Source organism: Nomascus leucogenys, chromosome 21, assembly GCF_006542625.1.
Source record: "Nomascus leucogenys isolate Asia chromosome 21, Asia_NLE_v1, whole genome shotgun sequence".
In the NCBI taxonomy this organism is placed as follows: Eukaryota; Metazoa; Chordata; class Mammalia; order Primates; family Hylobatidae; genus Nomascus; species Nomascus leucogenys.
The window spans coordinates 50,703,681-50,727,676 of NC_044401.1; the positions used below are offsets into that span (position 1 = coordinate 50,703,681).

At 42.2% G+C, this 23,996-nt stretch overlaps 1 protein-coding gene across 1 annotated transcript; it reads right to left on the reverse strand.

Moving 5' to 3' along the window:
• Nucleotides 1–20,945, reverse strand: CCDC174 (coiled-coil domain containing 174). Its single transcript, XM_003265021.3, has 11 exons — nt 20,819–20,945; nt 18,138–18,242; nt 17,039–17,139; nt 13,750–13,808; nt 10,957–11,134; nt 7,560–7,655; nt 5,714–5,856; nt 5,144–5,238; nt 4,484–4,616; nt 2,582–2,734; nt 1–1,773 (listed from the first exon to the last, which is right to left on the reverse strand). Exons 1-11 carry the CDS (start codon nt 20,858–20,860, stop codon nt 1,475–1,477), a joined length of 1,404 nt encoding a protein of 467 aa, XP_003265069.1. The 5' UTR covers nt 20,861–20,945; the 3' UTR covers nt 1–1,474.
• Nucleotides 20,946–23,996: the final 3,051 nt, after the last annotated feature.

Below are 23,996 nucleotides of genomic sequence, written 5' to 3' on the forward strand. Positions count from 1 at the left end.
TTAGTTGGTTTTTATGTGTATTTATTAAAAAAAAGCAATTACCCGATTAGGCTGACAGAATGATTAGGCTGACCATTAATAGGACTGGCAACTTTATCCTCGGAGTTTAGAGGTAAGTTTGTAAGCATTCAGGATGTTTGTCTAAGATTGCTTGATACTAGGGCAACAAGACTGAGAGCAGAAGGCACTAAGAAGACTGTCTAGGGGTTAGACCTCAATTGTGTTTAAGTCTGAGATCTGCCCCTTAGGTACCATATGACCCTGCACAAGTCATCGACCCCTCCACACTCCAGTGTGTTATCTGTAATGAGGATGGGGCACTCCCTTCCACACTGCAGCACTGCGGGAACAGAGACAATGCCATCGCAGAGGATCCGCAGGGGACAGGCTACTTCACTCACTCTCTCCTTCCCACTCTTCAGAGAACATCAAGGACTTGTGCTACCACATTCTCACAGCACTCACTGGCCTGGGAACCAGCTGTGGGAGCCCTATGGGCCTGGTCATCAACTCTCAACTGCTTGTCTGCAGCTGTAGGAACCCTCTGAGGTGTGGTAGGTAGAGGATGGGGTGGGTGCCCAGGCACCCTGCTGACTTTCTGGAGCCCTGCCCACCCCCAACCCTCTCCTTATTACTAATGACATGGGAACCCACCTGCTCCACTGTGCAGCCCCAAGTCTGATCCAAGTCAGGCTCCTGAATGTGAGGAAGCCAAGCATGGGGGCGACAGGGAGGTGGGATGCGCTGAAAAGCTCTAACCATTGCCACTAAGGCGCATCAGTCTCTGACCAGGTCCAGCGGCCTCCATGTATGTCCTAGTCCTTCAACACACATTTACTGAATGCCCACTGCACACAGGAGTGTAGGTAACAGCATGGTATGACAGTAAAAGTAAGTAAACGACTCCCACTTCTACCTTTCTGGACTATGAAGAGCTCCTCCTGGTCTTCCTTATCATTTCCTATGTGATTACTTCCGGGTCGTCTTGGAGAACAGAGCATTTTGCCTCCCATGCAGTTTGCCACTGCTTTACAGGGAGAAATTCCTCCTCACCTATGGTCCATCGGCTGATCTGGAAGCTGAACCCTTGGAATAAAGACACCTGCATGCTAGTATTTGCAAAAGGAATGGAAAAGAACCCTTAAATATGAGTAAGTTGTGGGAGTAGATATGAAACAGATAGGGTTATAAGCACATCTCAGTGTCAAATTTTACAGAATAAATACTTCTATTCTATCGCAGTTCACATGTAAATCCTGGTAGGTATGTCCCTATCCCACTTAGAATAAAATGAACAGCCAAGTGGCCAAAGTTTCCATAACTTTCCGCCTTGCTGACAAATCCAACCTGAAGTCTGTGCCTCCTAGGGAAAGGACAGGACAAAGGTACAATTCAGTTCCTAAAGTTATTTCTCCCTCTCTGGGAGAGAAAGGCACTGTCAAAGTACAAACCCAAGTCAGCGTGCTTTGAAAGATCATGTCACTTGTTTGTAATAGGAAATCATGTCATCCAGAGTTTTGAAAGTAACCGTGGGGGCTTGTGGTGGGTTGTCGGGGGCAGGAGTGGGTGACGTATGTTCAGGGCTAGGTCCGTGGCTCTGGTCAGGGCACTGCCCTAGGTCACTCTGTGCTGGCCCAGGCCTGCTCCATGCCTGGTTGCTGGAAAAACCAGTTCTCTTCTGACCCACAAAGTAATCTGACGGTGGGGCAAACTCAGGATCTCTCTCAGCCCGGAGATCTGACTGCCTCTTCGACCAGTATCCAAAGGAAAATTCTGGTAAAAAGAAGAAAGTTATTAGAACTGATTAACGAATCAGTTGAATTTATTGTTACTATTATCTAATTGTTTCATATATTTCTTAAAAGCCACCACAAATTATCCAAAGAATAAGAATGGCAACAGCAAAACTACATTACAAGGTATAAGTAATACCTACAACGAGTATAAAAGACCAGGCTAAGAAAAGGGAGTGACTACCTCTAGATGGGGAAATACAGAAAAAGAGAAATACAGACAAATTATCTGCTTGACATGACATTGTAGGTATTTCATACCAAAATACAAATTTTGTCTTTTATTGAGTTTTGGGAGACACAAAAGGGACCTGTCCAACCTTGTCTGGTATTTCACCTCTATTTCTAACAGTGGCTCTTGCATTTCTCTTACTTTAGCTTTGGATCTTATCAGCTCAGACAGCATGGGCTAATGTTCTACTGAAATGATCTTTTTCAAAGAGGCATAAACCATAGTCTTCCAAAGAGAGGCTGCTGTGGACACTCTGGAGAATTTACAGAAAAAAATGCCCAGGGAAATTCCTCAACGGAAGCATGTGTGAATCCAGGTTAGTACACTGGCATGTAGACCATTTTCAACTGAATATAAAAGAGCCTGCTAAAAACAGAGCACATGAGAACACCAAACTTTCATAATACTTTAAAGGCAGGTCCTGTGAAATGGCATTCTAAAGCTGTAAAACCACACAAGGCAGCACGAAGTTAAAACTTACCCCAAGTGCTTCTGGAAAAAAAACCATTTTCCATTCACTGGAGAGTTCTTACACCTCAGAGCCCACCTCCCTTACCTTTTCCGCGGTCCCACTCCCGGATGTGTGGCACTCCGGGCTTGGTGTCCTTCCTCTCCTGGACAATGACTTCTACTTTGCTACTCTGGGCAGCAGGACGTGGAGTTGGCACAGCCTCTGGCTCCGGTGGCAAAGGCCCAATAACATCTCCATCTATTTTTTGTAAGAGAATAAGACACTGTTATAATAAAGCCTAAAGCTATTTTTAAAAATACAGAACATGCTTATCCTGAAATTAAAGTAACCATCAGTATTTATGAAGTATCTAACATGTCCCAGGCAGTGGATTAAGTCTTTTGTATACAACAGGTCATTTAATTCTTTTAACAATCCTAATAAATTCAGTGTTTCCATATTATCCCCATTTTATAGAGGGGGAAAATTAAGCTCAGAAATGGTACACAGGTAGAAAGTGATACGGGCTGGAGTCCTGGGCTGGGCTGGATGGATTTTAGTCTCTGTGCCCCTCACTATGCCACTCTGCTTCTCCAAACTGGCAATTGCAGGAACAGAAATCCCCAAATCACTCAACCAACATCACAATCTCAGGCGAAGCAAGCAGAGCCAAGGGGATGAAGAGCTGGGGTCTGGTGTAGGCTGTTCAATTTTGGTCACATTTTTAAAATGTAAAAGAAAAATGGATTTTTAAAAAACACTGTGGTGGCACTTCACATTTTCTGGACATGACACATGTTCAGGAGATGGAGCAAAATTAGAGAAGCAATCTGCACAGCTTAACATGTTATAGAGTGACCATTTATCTGAAACTAAACAGATGGTTTTCAAATTCCTAAATGTTTCTGGTCTGTTTTGTTCAGACGTTAGGAAATGGCCCATGGCTTCACATAAGCTTTGTGAGAGCTGGAGGGCCGTAGGTCCCTTCATACCCACACTCCCCCTTTTCCTTTGAGTAACAGAATGCCCCCAGGTTTCAGCTGAGCATGTGGCCACCTTGCTGGAGAGGCCATTTCCCAGCTTCTCCTATAGTGAGGTGTGGCCCACAGGACTGAGCTCTGGCCAGCGGGATGTAAATGCATAGGTTGTACGTAACTTCCCACTCACATCTCTAAAAAGGAAGGTAGCTCCCCTTCCCAGTCTCCCTGCCTACCCCTAGGCTGGATCATGAACAGGTGAGCAGGGGAGCAAGCTTTGACTGTGCAGAAGAGAAAAATACTCTAGGAAATGGCAGAAACAGCAAGACTGGAGGAAGCCTGGGACTAGATGACCATCCAGGGCAGAGCTACTCACCTGCCCTGGATACCCACTCACCCACCTACCTCCAAGCTGTTAAGTAGAGAAACAGATCTCTATTTTGTTTGAGCCATTCTATGTAGGAGTCTCTAGATTGATGGCAATTTAGCCTATACTACCACAACTCATGCAATAAGCTATTCTGACATAGCATTTAATAGTGTTTCCAAGGGGAACCATGCTCCAAGTTCCACATCACCAACTTCTGGAGCACAGTTCTTTGGTAAGCTTTGGCAAGCTGTCGATATCTGTATTTCTATATTATTTTACTATGTAACTTTATGAATATAAATTTCTTTAAATATATATAAAATAACCAATAGCAAAAAATTTAAGTCTAAAACATATATATGCAAAACTAAACTTTATCTCAAAATATTTCTTTACTAAGTCTCAATTACAAGACTATGCCATTCTAAGATGCAACACAATGTATTGTTGCTTCATATCCTCATCTATAGCCTAAAAATATTGAATGTCATTCTGCATCACCTTGGTTATAAAAATTGCTCCTGCCAGTACCTCAAAGGTATACTGTTTCCTTAAATATAAAATTAAATGGCTAATTTTCACATTGCCAGCCCTATTAGCAAGACATCAACGGAAATAAAATTTTCCCTTTTGAAGTTCAGCAACATAGCCATAATATACCTCTATTTTCTTCTTCTGCTCCACCTTCTTTTGATTTTTTCATCTTTTTTTGTCGAAGTTTGGCAAGTCTTGCCTCTAAGATAGCCTTTCGCTTTTCCTTTATGTTTTCTCGTTTTGTTCTCTGATCTGTTGTCTGAACAGAAAATCAGAAAATTATTTGCTTGAAGCCAAATTTGCAATATTCCTGTTCAAAAAGATGAAATTTTCTTCTAAAAATAGACTAGTTAATTGATCTTCAGGCCACCTCTAAGAAGCTATCCTTGAGATCCTTACAATGAAGCCCTATGAAATACTCTTGTACGAACCCTCTGATGTCTTACAAAGTTTCATAAGAGTTCACAGAGCATCTTGCAAGCCTTAACACTCAAGAAAACCAACCCATTCCGTACTACACCTTAATCCCTTAAGTATTCTATTTTCCCATCCAAGCCACTCCAAAAGTACCACATTTGGCACCAGATTTAAAACATCAAAGTTACACAGGTTACTTGTGAGCAGTTATAAAATCTGAAACACAAAAATAGTATGGCAAATACCTTTATGCAATTCTGAATATCAATTTTAATTTCTAACTAATTTACTAGGTTTTTCTGCAGTATGGTCCAGCAAGAAACCAAGCGCTCACATCTTTCCTCACAGTCACTTGGGATTTATCTGTACCTGTTCACGCAGCATCTCTAAGGTTTTCATCTGCTTGTTTCTCAACTCTTTGTCTCGGGCAAAAGCAAAATACCCAACGCCAAGTTGCCGGGCCTCTGAAAGAAGTACAAATTACCCAAAAGATTAGACTGTCCTGATCATTCAACTACACTCAAGCCACATTTCCTACCAAAGCAAAAAGAAACACAGTGATATTTGGCACAAATTTTAAAAAGAAAAAGAAAACAGCTAAGTGAAGAAACAAAAAACCAAAGAAACACAAAAGTTAGACCAAATTTTCGTCCTGTTTGCCAAGGGAAGCATAACAAGGGTTCATTTGCTTTCAGCCATGGGCTGTCTCCACTTCTCTCGGAGAACAATCCCTTGGATTACCAGACCCTCTGTCAGGAAGATATTCCCAATGTGAGTATTTTAAGGCTATTAAGTGAACAAAGGAGATATTTTCTATTTCCAAAGCAGGATCTTTAATTTCCATGTAAAAGCTATTGCTTTATGAATACTTCCCTTTATGTTTGCCATCAGTTTAAGATTAAAAATAAGATTTGCAAAGCTGCAAGAAAATAGTCATACCATTTTCCCGAATGTCTTCATAATGTACGGGCCCCATGGGCCTCTTCAGGGCCTCTCTTTCTTCTTCCTCCCATTGTTGGCGCTGAAGTTCTTTTCTCATATCTTCAGATAATAGGGTTTTTTCATTAGCAGGACTAATAAAACTAGCAGGAAAACAGAGCAAAAACTATCTTCAGATAAGGATTGAGATATCAGTGTTTAAGTACTGTCAGTTGCATCATGGATAAGTAACACTATTTGATAAAGAAAACAGGGAACTACAGAGGCTTTTGACCCACAAGACTGCTGGAAAATCAATAAAACGGCCTATGCCCTTTTTTTTTTTTGAGACTAGTCTTGCTCTGTCGCCCAGGCTGGAGTGCAGTGGCACGATCTTGGCTCACTGCAACCTCTGCTTCCCAGGTTAAAGAGATTCTCTTGCCTCAGCCTCCCAAGTAGCTGGGATTATAGGCATCCACCACCACATCTGGCTAATTTTTGTATTTTTAGTAGAGACAGGGTTTCACCACGTTGGCTAGGCTGGTTTTGAACTCCTGATCTCAGGTGATCCACCTGCCTTGGCCTCTCAAAGTGCTGGGATTACAGGAGTGAGCCACTGCGCCCGGCCAGCCTTCACCCTTCTTACTCAAGCACCAGACTTGTTACGTTAGCATGACAGAATCTTGCCTGAGCACTCAAGACAAAAAACTTTCCTTCCACCCAGGTCCTGGGCTGACCAGATGGGAGGTGGCCCAGGCAGGAAAGAGGAACTCTGGGTCTCCTCCTGTGGATGGTCTCTCATCCAGGGACATGAAAACTGCTTAACACTGTGGCCTGAGTGGTGTTTCCTGTCCTTGCAGACGGCCGGGCCCTGAGAGGCTCAAGGTTTCCATTCTCCCTTTCTTTTTTTTTTTTTTTTGAGACGGAGTCTCGCTCTGTAGCTCAGGCTGGAGTGCAGTGGTGTCATCTTGGCTCACTGCAGGCTCCGCCTCCTGGGTTCACGCCATTCTCCTGCCTCAGCCTCCTGAGTAGCTGGGACTACAGGCGGCCACCACCACGCCCGGCTAATTTTTTTTTTTTTTTTTTTTTGTATTTTTAGTAGAGACGGGGTTTCACTGTGTTGCCAGGATGATCTCGATCTCCTGACCTTGTGATCCGCCCACCTTGGCCTCCCAAAGTGCTGGGATTACAGGCGTGAGCCACGGCGCCCGGCCTCCATTTTCCCTTTCTTATGACAAGCCAAAGGCTACCTGCTGGATGCCTGAACCTGCAGGACTTGGACAAGGTGGAGTTTCTTCCAACACTTTCCACGTAAAAGTTCCTGTGGTAAGAGGAATTTATTCCCCTGGATGTTTCAGAGTTATCTCTTAGGTCTTATGTTTTAGAGTTACCTCTTAGGTCTTAAGTTTTAGAGTTATCTCTTAGGTCTTAGGCCCTGCTGAAAAATCTAGTTATAAGGCCCTTACTTCAAAAATGCAATGATACATAAAGAAAAAGTGAATTAAGTTCTCTCCCTGGAGCCACTTGTTTGTGGGATAATCAAGTGTATATTCTCAAACCACTTTTCTTCACAAAGGCTGGTTTGCTGGTTTGGTTTGGGCTTATTCTGTTACTCTGTAGTCAGACATCTTTCCAAGTGAAAGAGACAGCTCTACTCATCCACCAGTCAGGTTGTTCCCCAAGTGTGGATTATGTGTGTACGTGCATGCTAACCACTAAAAACTGCTTCAATCAATCAATCAATCAATCAATATCTCCTTACTGGAGCAACAGAGATCATTAATTATAAAACAGCCTCCCCTCACAAAACAATCCCTGTGGCTGCATTTCAGACCTTGGCAGAGCTCTGCATACCACACACACTTACAGTCTCCCCTGAAGATTTTTATCCATCTCCAGCAGATCTGGCAAATCCTTTCTCATACAGCGCCGGGAACGCCCCAAAGAGTCCACATAATCCACCCTGAAATGAAAGCAAAAAGATGTGAAGAAGGACTTGTACACATGTACAAGCCCCTAAGTCAGGGAGTAGGTGAACAGTGAAGGGGGAAGATAGGCCTCACTACCAAGAAAAGCCCTCAACCTCAGAGACCACTACCACTGATAGGAATATGCTTTTTAAAGCTGACACACAATAAGCTCATTGTGCCCCTTACTAAATATTAGTTTTAGAAACTGTTAACAGTAATTTTGATCATTTATGTCTTTGATTTCACAGACAAATCACCCACATAGAATTTTGCTTTAGCATCTACGAACTTACTTTAATCTAGTTGAGAAACTTCCAGACATTTTATCAGTATCTTAATAACTTTGCCTTGTGCCTGAGATTCTTAACTTGCTCATTTCCTCACAGTCTTCAAGTCTGACTTTTTATTCTTTCTCTTATTTCCTCTAATTGGTATAATTCTACCCAATGTATTAGCAATCTCGTAATGTAAGAAATGCACAGTATTTTTCAGAGTTGGACTCTTCTTAATTAGGAGGAAGCCAAACACCATACCTCTCTCCTCATCTTTGCTCAAACTAGACAGTGGTCAGACAGCTAAGCCAGGCAGATAGCAAGGCAAAGTGAAATATTCTGACTTCCTACAATAGAAAATATGGGCAGATTTTCATGAAAAACATCTCATTTGTATTATGACGCAACAGATATTTTACTTTTTAAATTATGGGCAGAGAATCTCCTAGAGCCTTTAGCAGGGTACCAAATACACAGTAAGGTCCAATAAGTACTGGCTGGCAGACCAATTCAAGGTCAGATTCAGCAGGTATGTGGCTTTGCTTTTGTTAGCAATTTTTTTTCCTCTCAAGCAATGCTGATTTCAATTGTTAGTTGTGATTTAAAAACTGAGTGTTTACTCTAGTACTGAAGTTGATTATCACAAGAAATAAAACCTCCAACTGCAGCAAGCAGTTTCTTTCTTCCTCTTTTTTCCCCCCAAATGGATGGGGGTAGAAAACCATCTAGCCAGATGGTCTGTGTAATTATTTACAGTATCTTTATGGAAAGATTTTCTACCACCTGGAATTTAACTATCAAAAGGATTTTACAAGCAATTACAATTCTGGAGCTTAATTTCAAAACAAAAAAATGTGTCAGAACTGCTTGCAGAGCGTCTTCCTTCACCATATGGTGGCATGTGACACCTTCAATTGCCCTCCAAACTCTTCAAATCACTGGCAAATTGCTTGTAATCACACAAGCATTAATAAGCAAAAATTTTTAAAAAGACATTAGACCTTTCAAAGGAGATGAGATTTCTGCTATGAAAAGCAATCATAGACCATTCTGTTTCTGGAGAAGGCCTCCAAAACATACAGATCCCATTAAATAGAAGTGGCAAGACAGTAGTCAGCCACGGCTCCATCTAATCAGCAATCACTCACTGAGCAAACCCCTGCAGGCACACAAAGCTTTCCTCAGGCAAGGAGAGTAATACAAGAGGGCTAACAGCCATGCCATCTTCCAAGGGTCTGGGGAAGTTAAGGCACACACCCATGAAACGCTTATTAACAACACTGGGTACGTAAAGACTACCAAAAGTTTGCTAAAATCTTTTTCTGATAATGAGGCCTAGTATGTGTCAATAATAAATAAAAGGTAATACCCGAAGAGCAGGAAGTATATTAAGTGCTACCTGACTTCAGAGGAGGGAGCAATCACTTAGACATTAGAAATGATAGGCCAGGCATGGTGGCTCACGCCTGTAATCCCAGCACTTTGGGAGGCCCAGGCGGGAGGATTGCCTGAGCCCAGGAGTTCAAGAAGAGCCTAGGCAACATAGTGAGACCTTGTTTCTACAGAAAAAATTTAAAACTGAGGCAGGAGGATTGCTTCAGCCCAGGAGGTCGAGGCTACGATGAGCCATGATCATGTCACTGCACTCTCACCTGGGTGACCGAGTGTGGAGACCCTGCCTCAAAAACAAATAAAAAAGAAAGAAAGAAAGAAATGATGAAGAAAGGCACCAAAAGAAGAGACTGTATGTTCTTCTGTTTTGGTTCCTTATAGCTTGCAGGCTGACGCCTGCTCCAAAAGGTATCAAACTATTTAGATGTAAGTTTTTAAGAAAGTAGGTAAGATACCTGTTTTATCCCAATGAGAATGTTATTTCTAAACCAACATGGACACCCTCAGTAGAATGAAGATGCAGTTTCTCTGCCATCCACAGTAGCTGGGACTGCTCTCTTCATCTCATCAATGACTGCCCACAGGGCCAAAGGCTGACAAAAGATCAGCGCCTGCTGCAAAGAGTCCTGAGCAGTTGCTAACAAATGCCCACCATGAGGAGGATATTTGAGCCTTGAAAGGAGGATAAGAAGGATCCCAAAGGCAAGAGGATGGGTTCCCAGGAAATTGTCAGAGCATCGGTACAGCTCTCAGCAATTTCAAGCACTGCTGAACAGTTTCCAAACAATAATATCTTAGGTAGAAAAAAATCATTGTAACAGAATTCCCATTCTGGTCTCTTTACTTATTGATACAAAGTCTCTTTAAGGAAAAGACGAGTTTGGTTCTTCTATCATTCATCTACATATAGGCAAAATTCAGGAAAATGTCAATAATAAAGGTTTACAAAATGCCTGCTTATACTCCACAGGCTGCACTTTCTTGTGTAGCCCAGAACACTTACTTATTGAAGCGGGGGTTAAAGCAAAGGGCCATGGGAATGAGGCATTATAATCTCTATTTTATAACGGAAGATCCTGAGCCTCAAAGACTGAGGAACCTGATTAAGATCATACAGCCAGTAAAAGGTGCAGCTGGAACCGTCCAAGGCCCACGAGTCCACACCACAGTGCCAAACAATGCCACAGGCGGAGTAAAACACACTGTGCCACCTCTGCCAGCTTCCTTCTCCTAGATGACAGCTCTCCACCATGTCAGAACGAGAACATGGGTAAGGCAGCAGCACAGGTACAAAAGGAAGGCGCTCTGCCTGCACTGTTTCATGTTAGTGAGCCAGGCAAGCCAAGTCTGCCAGGCACTGGGTCTCCTTGAGCCTGGCACAGGGCTGGGCACACAGCAGAAGCCCAGTCAGTATTTGTAATTATATGTAATTATTGTAATTATGTCTTCATTTGAGCTACTGTTTTTACAACAATAATAACCTAATCCAACCTAACTTAAAGGGAAGTCTCAAAAGAACACCCAGGAAGAATAAAGAGAAATGGCTTGATAACAACCCAACAAAATCACTCCCAAAATGTCAGCACAAGTCTGAGGATGTTCCTCTGAGCTAATCCATGATGTTACCAACCATTCTTCACTGGGGTCTTGGGGAGGAGGGATCTCTCCCTCAGGAAGGTTTTCCTCATCGTCGTCCCTTTCTCCTGCCTTTTGAGAATCTCTATGGGCACCAGATGCCTCCATTTCTTTGCGCTTGTCTATGATCTTCTGCGTGAAATCCACAAGGTACATATCCTCCACTTCTTCATCTAGGACATAAAAATCAGTTTTCAGACATCAAAAAGGAAAATCACACATGGAACTGACAAGAAGCAGTCACATTCATTGCCTGGTGGCCCCATCACCCCTGACAGGTCATCAGCCAATGCCTCCACTCCCCAAACGTTTACAAAGACACACAGCTACCTTGGGAACTGACATATACTACACAAAAAAATCTTGAAAAAGCCTAAAGTTTTCTGTCGCCTCATCAATACACTACCTGAGTGAGCAAAACTATCTTAGAATGTCATTTTAAGATAACACAAGTCTGATTTTATGCAACTCATCCAACCAATTACATCATACAGAAGCAAAACTGTATTTTCCATGTCATCAGATCAGGACAGTAGAACTTCTTGCTTTAGGCGTTATATATCTGTCTCATCATGTGGGCTGGATCACTAACCCTGATTATACTGCTGTGATATGTGTTTTAAAGGTAATAATACAGGTAAAAGAAGTCATCTGAGTTCTTGTCAAGCCAATGAACACCAATTCCAGGCAAGGCATGGAGCCAGGCCCTGCAGGGCATATACAGATATGCAAGACACTCTCTGCCTGCAGGGCTTATGGTCCGCTTGAGGAGCTAAAACACACACTGAAAGTTAAACAATCCGTGACTTACCTAATTTAACCCAGGATAGCTCATGTAGCATAAATAATGCATACCTAAAGTTTCACAATGCTGGATTTAGGACACAGTCATTTGAGTCTTTTTCTCTGATGACAGAGATTAAGCTATATTGAACCCACATTAGGCTCCCTATTACCAGGGGTGGTGTTTTCCCCACCTTAAGGTGAAGAGAAACTGAGGCTCCAAAATATAACTTGCCCAAACTTGCAGGTCTGACATATCTATCAGGAGGTGGGCTTGCTGGCTTTGACAAAATCAGGTCTCTACACTCACACTCCTTTGGACCTGATTTCTATATTAACAATATAAGTAAAGTTTGAATCAAAAGAGAAAAGACTTTAATAAAATAAACTTTTTTTTTTTTTTTGAGACTGAGTCTCACTCTGTCACCCAGGCTAGAGTGCAGTGGCACTACCTTGGCTCACTACAACCTCCGCCTCCTGGGTTCAAGTGATTCTCCTGCCTCAGCGTCCCGAGTAGCTGGGACTACAGGCACCTGCCACCATGCCCGGCAAATTTTTGTATTTTTAGTAGAGATGGGGTTTCGCCATGTTGGCCGGGCTAGTCTCAAACTCCTGACCTTGTGATCCATCTGCCTCGGCCTCCCAAAGTGCTGGGATTACAGGCGTGAGCCACCACGCCTAGCCTAAAATAAACTTACTTTTAAAAACCACAAAATACCTGAAATGGAGAGGAAATGCAGTCTGAGTTATAAGGCCATAGGCTAGTGAGGCCTCCTGGTAGGCGGCCATCCTGCTGCCCCTTCAGGAAGAAGGCAAAATCTCTCCCACAGTACCTAGCTTTGTTGAGTGTCTGACCTTCCTGTGCTGGGCTCCTGCTATACAACGAAAGTGCCCCTGCTATCTGGGAAGAAGCGGCCAGGGACCTAGGACCAGCCTGGCCTCTCTCCTACTGTACCTGGGCCCCAGCCATGCTAGGCTAGGTGACTCTGTTGACCTCTGGCCCTGCCCTCCTTGGCTGGTCTGCTTACCAATCTACCCCTGCAGGATCCCTTTCTCCAACTTGTCAAAGCTAAGCCCAACTTCTCCCAAGAGACTTCCCTGATTACATATTCACTTTCCCTGCCTTTTGGGAATGAAATAGGTACTGCCTCATAAAATCTCTTCTACTGTTGTCTAATTATGGATTGGGTTTTTTCTGGGGGGTATGAGAAAAGGGTTTTTTTTTTTTTTTTTTAGAGACAGGGTCACACTCTGTCACCCAGGCTGGATCATAGCTCACTGCACCCAGGATGCAGTGGCATGATCAACAGCTCACTGTAACCTCAAACTCCTGAGCTCAAGCCTCAGGCTCCTAAGTAATGGCACTATAGGCATGAAGCACCATGTCCAGCTAATTTTTAAATTACTTTTTGTAGAGACAGAGTCTCACTATGTTGCCTGGGCTGGTCTCAAACTCCTGGCATCAGGTGATCTGCCTGCCTTGGCCTCCCAAAGTGCTGGAATTACAAGCATAAGCCACTACACCCAAACAGATTTAAAGCAATTATAAGCACAACACAGAAAAAAAATAGAAAATAAAGGGAAAATAGGGAAACAAGAAACATAACTCTAGCACCTGACAGAACCAAAATTCCACCCAGCCCAACCCACCCTGTTTTAGCACAGCTGTAATTGTAGCTAATTGTGGCCTACTCAGACCTTGTTCCCTAACTTTGCTTTGTTCTGTGTCATTTTCCTCCACCAGATGACCCTGCCTTGAGGGCAGAGGCAGAGGATCTGGCTTCCAGTACTTGTTTGTCCCTTCCAGGCACCTGACATGCTGCCAGGCACCCACCAGACAATTGGTAAGTTATTGCTGATTTTCTTGTCTCTGTGCAGCCACAGAAAGTAAAATTTTGACGTCTAAATATTCTCTCTACTCCTACAGTTATTTTAACAAGTAATGTAATATCAAAGGGCTGTATGCATTACAGAAAATAAAGTAGAAATAAAAAATTTTATTTACCTATAAAGTCTCCTTTAGTCATTTTTTCATATAATTTGGCTTTTTCTTCCAATTTTTCCCTAGGAGAAAAAAAATACAAGTATCAGAAATGGTCTTATAACTGTTCATCCTGGTTGCCCCCACACTCCCTGCCTTACAGGTACCATCTGCCCATGAGGCCCAGCCTGTCAAGACAACCACAATCAGCACAGACCACACCATCCTGAGGAGACCCTCAGACCACCCTGCCCCAAGTCTGCTCTGCCAAGGAAAACAGAAGCTCCGTGAGTGCATGGCTTGTGTCCTCTTATTTATTACTTGGTTCCAGGGCCTAAAATAACACTTGGCACACAGTAGGTTCTCAATCAATATTTGATGAATGAATAAGTGGATCAACTGACTTAAGAATCCAACAACTTAATTTAACTGCCAACTTAAAACAAATATCAACATTCCAACAAAGCAGCCTCTCTGCTCACAGTAATTCTGATGACATGTATTTTTCAGTGGTACAGACCATGAGAGGGTGAGCAATTCTTTCTTCTGGAAATACTTAATGATGGTAAAGAGAAGCCCCAAAGAGGTCATCTGCGAGTTCTCTTGTGAATGATCACTCTTAATCACAATGTCAGAAACACTCCTCTTTTATTTTACACATCCATTCACCAAGTACTTATTGCATAACTCCTACCTGCCAAGCACTGTTTTAGGCACTGAGGACTCACAGGAACAAGAAAAAGTCCCAGCTTCCTGGGAGTTCCCATTCTAGAGATGGAGAAGGACAATAAATAAAGCAATGAAAGGGAGGACCTGAGACTGTGAGAAGAGCTGTGAAGGGAACAGACGCATGCCAGCAGAGAGGCCCCTTGACATGCAGTAATGCAGTGCATGGTGGACCGGCTCACTCAAATCAGGCTTCTAAGACCCCTATTTTGGAGGGCTCTTAATGTAACTAGCTGGTCATCAGAGGATCTTACTGTTTTAATGAAAAGAAAACTAGAAAAAATTTAAAAGTCAAACAAAACACAAAGCAACAAGCGTCAGGTTAGAGTGAGTGGGCAGGACACTGACTGACAGAGGGCAGTCAGGGGAAACCTCTCTGAACCTGACAACTGAGCCACGGCTTGCACAGCAAGAAGCAGCCAACCACAGGAGGATCTAGGGGCAGGGGAGGTAGGTCAGAAAAAGGAAAGATTAAGTGAGAATGAGCTTGACATTTTCAAGAAAGACAGACCAGTAGAGCAGAGGGCGCTGAGCAAAATAGAGAATGGTGCAAAATATAGATAGAGACAGGCAGGGACGAGAGCACATGAGAAAGGATATGAAACTTGGTGCAGTGTAGGAACAGTTTTCAGGGGTCAGGAACAGTCTACAAATAGATAATCGAGATCAAGGAAGGTGTCAGGCAAACGGCCGCTAGATTTAGTGGATGAGGATGTCACTAGTGACTTTAAAGAACAATTTCTTCTGTTGAGTGAGAAAGATGGAATTCAGAGCATGAGAGCAGGGACATTGCCTGCAACCTCTAAGTGCCAGACACTATGTATCTCCTTTAATTCCCTGAAGGACTTCATAACCTAAATATTAAACACCTCACTTCATAGATAAAGAAAGAGTCTTAATGGATAACTAACTTGCCCAAGGCCTTCTACCTCAAAAAAGCCTGGGACTGTGCTTGTGTGTTCTGAACTCTGGAGGGAGACAGACACCCTGCAGATGTCTTGACTGCCACAACACAGCAAAACCAAAGTGCTTCATAAAAGTTACTGCATAGAAAAAGCAAAGTGCCAAGAAAAACTCTTGATACACAGAGCAAAATAATAAAAGATCATGGTAACTTCGGACAAAATTAAAATTCTGAGAATATGTCCAACAGTGGGAAATGTCTCAAAACTGATCATATCTTTAAGAAAAGCCTGAGGTCTGTTGGGGACAGGTCAAATGCTAAGAAAAAGTCCCCAAATGGACTAATAGTCTGCCTTCTATCTTCAGACCCAAGATTGCTGAGCAACCTTGGCAACTACTGTTTGTGACCACAGAATTTTATTATTCCATGTATCCAAAAGCACATGTAGCAGTCATGCCAAACATTAAAACTTGGGATTCTGAGGGTGATGCTGTCTTTTCTTTAGAAAAATAATAAATATGGAATGACAGAATTAGAAAAATCATCATTCTGAAACCAGCAATGTGATAACTGATAACTATCAAGACTCATCAGTGATAACAAATCATTGCATGGAAACAAGTTGGTGAAGAGGATATTAACACAAGTGTCCAAATTTCCCACTTTAGATTATTATTAATTACAAATTGGGGAGGCACCTTTACAGTGGTGAAACCAAGCATACATACCTTAACCAAGTAATCAAACCTATCACCACCAATAATGACTCAAACTGACCTTATGAGCCTCCTGATGTGATTCAATGGGAAGGACACACCACTGCCTACACAGTATTCTTACCAAAAACATTTCATATGACTCTAATTGGTTGTGGTACACTGCAGAAATAACTGGCCTGGACCCTTTAAAAACGTTAATGGCATAACAGACAACCAAAAGGCAAGGGAACTGTTCTAGATTAAAGAAGACTAAACAGATTTCACAACTACAAACAATGTGTAATCTTTGAATCCCAGATTTTTTTTTAAATCTATAAAGTACATAATTGTACTAGGACAACTGGTGAAATCTGAATATGGACCACAAAATAGATAATACTAATTTATCAGTGTTAAATTTCTTGGGTATGATAGCATTATTGTGGTTATGTAGGAAAATGTCCTTGTTCTCAGAAGATATATGCTGAACGATTTAGAGGGAAAGTATGAAGCTTAACAAAGTCTCTCTACACACACGTGTGTGTGTAAGAGAGAGAGACAGAGAAAGCACATGTGACAAGATGTAAACTGGGAAATTTAGGTGAAGAATATTAGAATGTTCTATGTACCCTTGAAGTTTTTCAAAATAAAAGGGTGGGTGAAAAATTTAGGGTTTCTAAATTCTAATGTCATCCCGCCTAGCCCACACCATGGGGAAACTTCTTAAAAATGTATTGATCATCTTAGTGTCTAACAAAGGCTGAAAGCAGGAATGTTTCATCTTACAAACTGTGACTATGTCTTACCTTTTTATAAGACTACAGATATATCTGCAAATTATATTATTTTTAGAGTACTTAGAGCATTGGGCTAGAAGGATGTTAAAAATAAAATTTGTAAATCAAAAAGGACAAAATTTGAACTTCCATTTCTCTGCCTGGGTAGCCTCAAAGCTAACTATATTTACCAGAGCTTATAACTTTACCTTGCTTTGTCTAAAGTCTTCTGTTCTTCAATCTTCTGTTCAGCATCCTTCTCAGCTCGATTTGAAACGCCTACATTCTGTTTGCTCCAGATACTTGGTTTCTGGAGAATAATTTTAGAAGACAAAACAGAACCACATGATTGCCAAAAAATCTCAACTTGTGCATCAGGAAAAAAAAAACAAAGGAGATCATGAGCTCTTATGAATCAACGGAGATAACTAGATAAGCTGTGTCCTACAAAGATACTGACTATACATGGCAAGCAGGAGCTAAAAAAAGAGCCCTCAATTATATAAATAACTTTTTTTTTTTTTTGAGACAGGATCTCACTCTGTCACCCAGGCTGGAGTGTGGTGGTGTGATCTCGGCTCACTGCAGCCTCATCATCCTGGGCTCAAGTGATCCTCCCACCTCAGCTTCCCAAGTAGCTGGGAATACAGGTGCGCACCACCATGCCCAACTAATTTTTTTTTGTAGAGACGGGGTTTTGCCATGTTGCTCAGGCAGGTCTCGAACTCCTGGGGTCAAGTGATCTGCCTACCTCGGCCTTCCAAAGTGATGGGATTAGAGGCGTGGGAACCACGCCCAGCCTATATTGCTTCTTGAGTGCAGAATCACTTCCTACTATCTTTTATCTCCTGAATGATTACAACCTAAATCAAGACTAATGAAAATGTACATATTACAGAGAATTAGTAATACAAATAGTAGACACTATTACCTATAAAACTGGAAAAATCATTCACAGCTCTTATACACCCTCATATTTTCTGCTATATTCCTATATTATCTAATTGTTTATCTCTGTTTGGATACCTAACACCTATAGAACCAGATAACCTTCCATCTGCTTATGAAATGTAAACAATTCACGTTTTTCCAAAAGAAGTGCTAAAGAATTAGCACATTACTATGTACTTTTACCTAATCTTACTACTTTCTATTTTAATAACATTTCATGCAGATGTTAAATACAAGACAGAGATTTTTCCTTAACATTTATGTGTACGGATACCACTGACAATTTTAAAACACTTAAATATGGTATAATTCTCCCATGTTTGGAACCCATGGAGATAATTAGATCTTATTTCTTACCTTGTTAGTTGTTTTTGGTTTTCCAAAAACTCCAGAATCTTTTAGAAGTTTTTCTTGTTTGAATTCTTCTTGCTTTCGGAAGAGTTCAGCCTTAAGATCTACCAACTAGAATAAAAGCAGTAAGTAAACAAAAATATTAAATTCTTGCAGGTGACTGGATTACTAAATTATTATAATTTCCAAAGGAATATTTCAAGTTCCGCTAAATGGACAAATATGGCTAAAAAACTAAATGTTTAAATAACTAAATGTTTAAATGTAGAATCCAGTACACAAATTAAGCTAAGTCATGTTTCATTCTACCTCTGCTGCAAATGCATTTTTACTCTAACTTTCAACACTCGAGGCTTTCCTTAGGCAAGGAGAAAGTGATAAAGCAAAATCAACTAATGAAGTCTGCATCTTTTAGTTTCAGATTAAACTTGCATTATTAAGCACCTTCTCTCTGACTAGCACTGCACTCATTTAATCATCACAACTTATTTCTACAGGGAAATGCTGTAGAAATAACACTGAAGAGCAGAACATAAACATGAATTAGACATACTCTCTGCCTCAAAGAGCCTACAATGTAACAAGGAAAGTAATTTATAATACCAGCAAAATGTAACAAATGACTCTAGAGTGGAACAAAGTAGCACATAAGTTCAGATAAGGGGGCATTTCCTTCTGAGCAGAGTGATCAGAGAAAGCTTAGAGCAGAGCCTTTAAAGACACATTATTTCAACAGCTAGAAATAAAATAGACTGGGTGAATTATAACAGCTCCACATTTGACTTAATCAATTTCAAAAACCGTAAGCTTGGCTGAATCACACGGTTCAAGAACAGGAAAGAAGGCCAAGGCATAGGGAGTGGGGCAGTTGGGTGACATATTAGTACCTTTCCCTCAGCTACATTAGTCACCCCTGCCTACTCTGCAAAAAAGGATATAACAAGTTTCCTTTTTAAGGGTCCAGGTACAGCTGCTTATATGGGTCCAGGTAAAGCTGCTTTGATGGATGGGCATTTGTAAATCAGATACTTAACCAATGACTTAATCATCAGATACTTAAAAAATCACTTTATTTGTTAAGGAAAATAAAAATGGCTGAGTTCAATTTCCATTTTGGAAGAAATCGATTTAAAAGGTAACCATTTAATAATGCAAAGGGCAGTTTCATTGCAGACCCTAATACAGTAAATTCTTAAAAACAAATGAAAAACTTCTACTTTTTCTTTTGAGCTTACTTAACCACACCAAATTTTCCAGCCACATATCTTCCTAGTCTACAATTGCCTTTAACTTTAAAAGATGCTCAAAAAATTGTAAATTCTCAAATAGCATTCTTATTACAATTATTGCTAACCTGTCAGTATAGGTTGGCTTTAACATTTATAGCTTTTTGGTTCCTGATCTTCAAACGAACATAATAACTAGTACCAATTTTAACCAATACTAGTTACCAATAATAACTAGTACTCAAATATTGGGACACCTATATGTTTTCCTTCGTAATCACTTTGTGTCCTAATACTTTGAAGTAAGTTCAAGATTAAATCAAAGGTTGGGCAATTTGCTCTGATGATGAAAAGGCAGCAGCTTTGGAGTCAACTAGACTGAGTGAGCAAGGGTCTGTCACTAAGATTTCTTCCCCCCCTGCCCCCCGCCCCCTAGACGGAGTTTCGCTCTTGTTGCCCAGGTTATTGCACGATCAACTGCACGATCTCGGCTCACCGCAACCTCCGCCTCCCCAGTTCAAGCGATTCTCCTGCCTCAGCCTCCCGAGTAGCTGGGATTACAGGTGTGCGCCACCACGCCCAGCTAATTTTTTTATTTTTAGTAGAGACGGGGTTTCTCCATGTTGGTCAGGCTGGTCTCAAACTCCCGACCTCAGGTGATCTGCCCGCCTCGGCCTCCCAAAGTGCTGGGATTACAGGCGTGAGCCACCACGCCCAGCTATCACTAAGATTTCTGTCTGTAAGTTGGGGAAAGCTACTTCATCTTTCTAGGCCTCAATTTCATCATCTATAAAACAGAGATATTAATAGCACCTACCTCCTAAAGCCATTGGGAGGATTCAATGAGATAGTGCATATAAAGTGCTGGCACAAAATGTGTACTTAGAACAAGTTTTCTTTCTAGAGTAGCTGATTTAATAAAACTGCTTACATCCTTTCAGACCTCACAGCTCCCTATGGCTGCATTAAGAACTGTTTAGTTCCAGGGAGGGTACGCTGGGCACTTTCGGGTCCTGCAGAATATGTCACACTCTAAAGTTCTGGGAGGACTTTGCGGGTCCCTGGATGGAGGAGAAACCAGGAAGAGGATATATCTGCATAGCAAAAAGAAGCTAGGGTTCCTTCCGACTGTAAGGGAGAAGGCTGACGAGGTGCAGGTCCTTGTGGGCAGGGCAGAGGGGAGGTAGGGAGATTCCTGACCCACGGGACACCAGGTTCAGATACGTGTCTGAGGGTTCTGGTCCGGGCGCATGTCAGAGGAGAGTAGCCCTGTTCAGGGTCCTGTAAGAAAACTGAACCGGATTCCCGCCGGAGAAGAAAATCCAGTTCAGGGGTTCCTGTTTGAGGGGAAAGGTCCGGTCTGTGGGTCCCCGAGTGAAGAAACAAGCTAGGTCGACGTTCTTGTCTGATGGAGAGAGGGTGAACCCGGAGCCCGTGGAGTTACCTCATACCCTCACTCACCGAGGAGGCCGTGACGTCCAAAGGCTTTTTCCTACGGTCCATGGTCGTGCCAGAGTGTCCTGGCCCAGGAAAGACCCTTCCTACCCAACACAGGCCTCGTAAGCCTACCTCCGCCGCAACCGGAAGTGTCTTCGATAGCGACACTGAGTTTGCGTGAGTTTGCGGCGCGAGTTTGTCAGCTCAACGCCATCTTGAGAAGGTCAGAGTGTGGTGCGTATTCCGTTCGCCATCATTTTGGAAAGGTCAGAGAGTGCGAAGGTTGACACTAACTGCTAAGGTCATCTTGAGGGCGGAAGGTAACGAAGATTGGTGTGGGCGCCATCTTGAGAAGGGCGGAATAAAGCTTTTGATCGTGATAGACGCCATATTGGGTGGGGCGGATGTGGGGTTGGGAACAAAGATAACGCCATCTTGGGGAAGGCTGACGGTTGAGGGAGTGAACTCGAGCGTCTCGGGAAAGGTGGATTGGGAGGATCGGAAGAATTTAACTACAATTCGAGGACCTGCTGCCTGGCACTTTTCACACGCTAAATAGTTTGTTCTTAAAAGAGCGTACGAGATAAGGATTATTATATTAATCTTAGTAGAAATAACAAGAATAATAGCTAACATTAATATAGTGCTTATTATGTGCCACTTTACATATTTCAGCTCTTAAGAACGTGAATTCCTGGGCCGGGCGCGGTGGCTCACGCCTGTAATCCCAGCACTTTGGGAGGCTGAGGCGGGTGGATCAGGAGGTCGGGAGTTTGGGACCAGCCTGACCAACATGATGAAACCCTGTCTCTACTGAAAATACAAAAAAAAAAATTAGCCGGGCGTGGTGGTGTGCGCCTGTATTCCCAGCTACTCAGGAGGCTGAGAGGCAGGAGAATCGCTTGAACCCAGGAGGTGGAGGTTGCAGTGAGTCGCTATCGCGCCATTGTACTCCAGCCTGGGCAACAGAGCGAGACTCAGTCTCAAAAAACAAAACAAAACAAAACAAAAAACGTGAACTCGAAAGCTGGCTTTCTGGGTTGGAATCCCTGCTTCACGGCTTACTGCCTGTGTGACCTTGGGCAAGTTACTTAACTTCCCTGTGCCTCAGTTTCCAAAGGGGGATAAAATTTTATTTACCTCATGGGTCTTAGTGAGGATTAGGTGAGTTAAATGAGCTAGTCTTGATAAAAATGTTAATGATTATGGTAGACAGACTAATCACCCTCACCCCCACTCCCAGATGTCTACCTTCGAATCCCCAGAATCTGGATATATGGTGACCTTTATATAGCAAAAGAGAATTGGCAGAGATGATGAAATTAAAGCGATTGAGATGGGGAGCTAGCCTGGATTGTGCAGGTGGGTCCCCTGTCATCGAAACCATCCTTATAAGGGGTAGACAGGATGGCCAGAGTCAGAAAGAGATCAGAGATGCTTTGAAGAGGGAGAGTGGGACCACATGCCTAGGTATGCAAGAGGCTGCTAGAAAAAGCAAAGAAATGGGCCCTCCTCAAGAGTCTCCAGAAGGAATGCAGCATTGCTGACACGGTGAATTTTAGTCTTGTAACACTCATCTCAAACTTCTGACTTCTAGAACTCTAGGAGAATACGTCTGTGTTGTTTTAAGCCACCAAACTTGTGGCAATTTGTTAACAGCAGCAAGACGAAAGTGATAATGATTGTAACAGTAGCATTTAGTACATGTGGGGCATGTGTATGACTCTTTGCATAGATTATATTATATAATCCTTGCAAGAATCCTAGCAGCGAAACTATTATCCACCATATCAGAGAGAAGAAAAATGAGGCTCATCACATCCTCATCTCATCTGGCTTGTATGGAGAAAATGGGAAAAGGGAAAAGGAGAGGGGAATTGAGGCAGTTGACTGTGTTCAGTCTTATTTATTTATTTTTCATTTGTTTATTTCTCCAAGTCCGCCAGTCTCTGAAATTAGAACAGTAAGCAATATGAGATAATCGGGCCTAATAATGTTGTGATTCTCTTTTCTTAGTGGAGTGGAATGTTCTGTCCCCACAAGAAGGATTATACCTTATAGACTTGTCTTGTTCAGATTCTGTATTTACCCATTTTATTGAAACACACTAAATTCCATGTATTTTTGTTACAAATCTTCTGAAAATGTGAAACATTAAAAGGTATTAATAATAATTTTTTTAAAAAGGAAAAAAAATAAGGCTCAGTTGCTTAAATGGCATGCCAGAGGTCATTTCCCAGCTAGCAAGTGAGGGAGCCTTCAGTTAAAAAATAACTCAAAGACATTGAGTTAATTATTGGCATATTATTTACTTGTAACGAGTGGAAACAGTGTAGATTGATTTCATCTCAGAAAGCGAGGAAAGGATTTATATAGAAGAAACACGGCTTCTAAACTATGAATGTTGGTTTTCTTGCCTAGCTGGACCCTGGCAATGAGGCCAGTGAGTGTTCTGATCCTGGGAACCTAGGAAGAAAGTAATTCTGGTTGCATGTGAATGTCCCTGAAGACCATGAGAATTTAGCTTCCTCTGCACGATGCCTGACAGGGTCCTTGGTTGTCATCTCCATCTTAGCGATGCAGGTTTGCACCCTCACCCTTGTCAGAAATTCTCCCTAGAGTGGCATCCAGCTGATTGTAACCACCTCCCAAGCCACTTAAATGACCAGGAGCAAGCTAGTGAGTCCCCTTTATTCCCAGGCTCACTCATTTTGCAGGCTGCAAAAGCACAAAAAAACTTAATCTTGCATTGACCAGAATGCTCCCCTGTCATGCAAATGATTTTTCACATATCCCCCCATTTCCTCAAACTCTCCTCTTTCTTTATGTGTTCCAAGCATCTGAGTCTATCTGGAATTGCCTTCCTCTACCAAGTACAAAAATTGAAGCCCAGCCCAGTATGTTCTTTACCCAGTCACCCTCTAAACATATGGACCTGGGTTTGTTCTGGAAGAAAGAGAGGGCAGGGACATCCTAGTCTGGTGAAAAGAGCACAGGATTTCCTCCAAGGCCACTAGCACTCAGTTCCAGCTACGTTCCTTTAGTTAGTTTGGCAGCTCCCATCTCTCCTCTAAGCCTCGGTTTTCTTACCCAGTTGGGCACACAGGATGTTTGAGATAAAGAGTGTAGAAATGGTTTGCAAACTGAAAATGCTGCACACGCATCACTTGCAGGATAGTTTTGCTCAGTGCCAGTTTTCTCA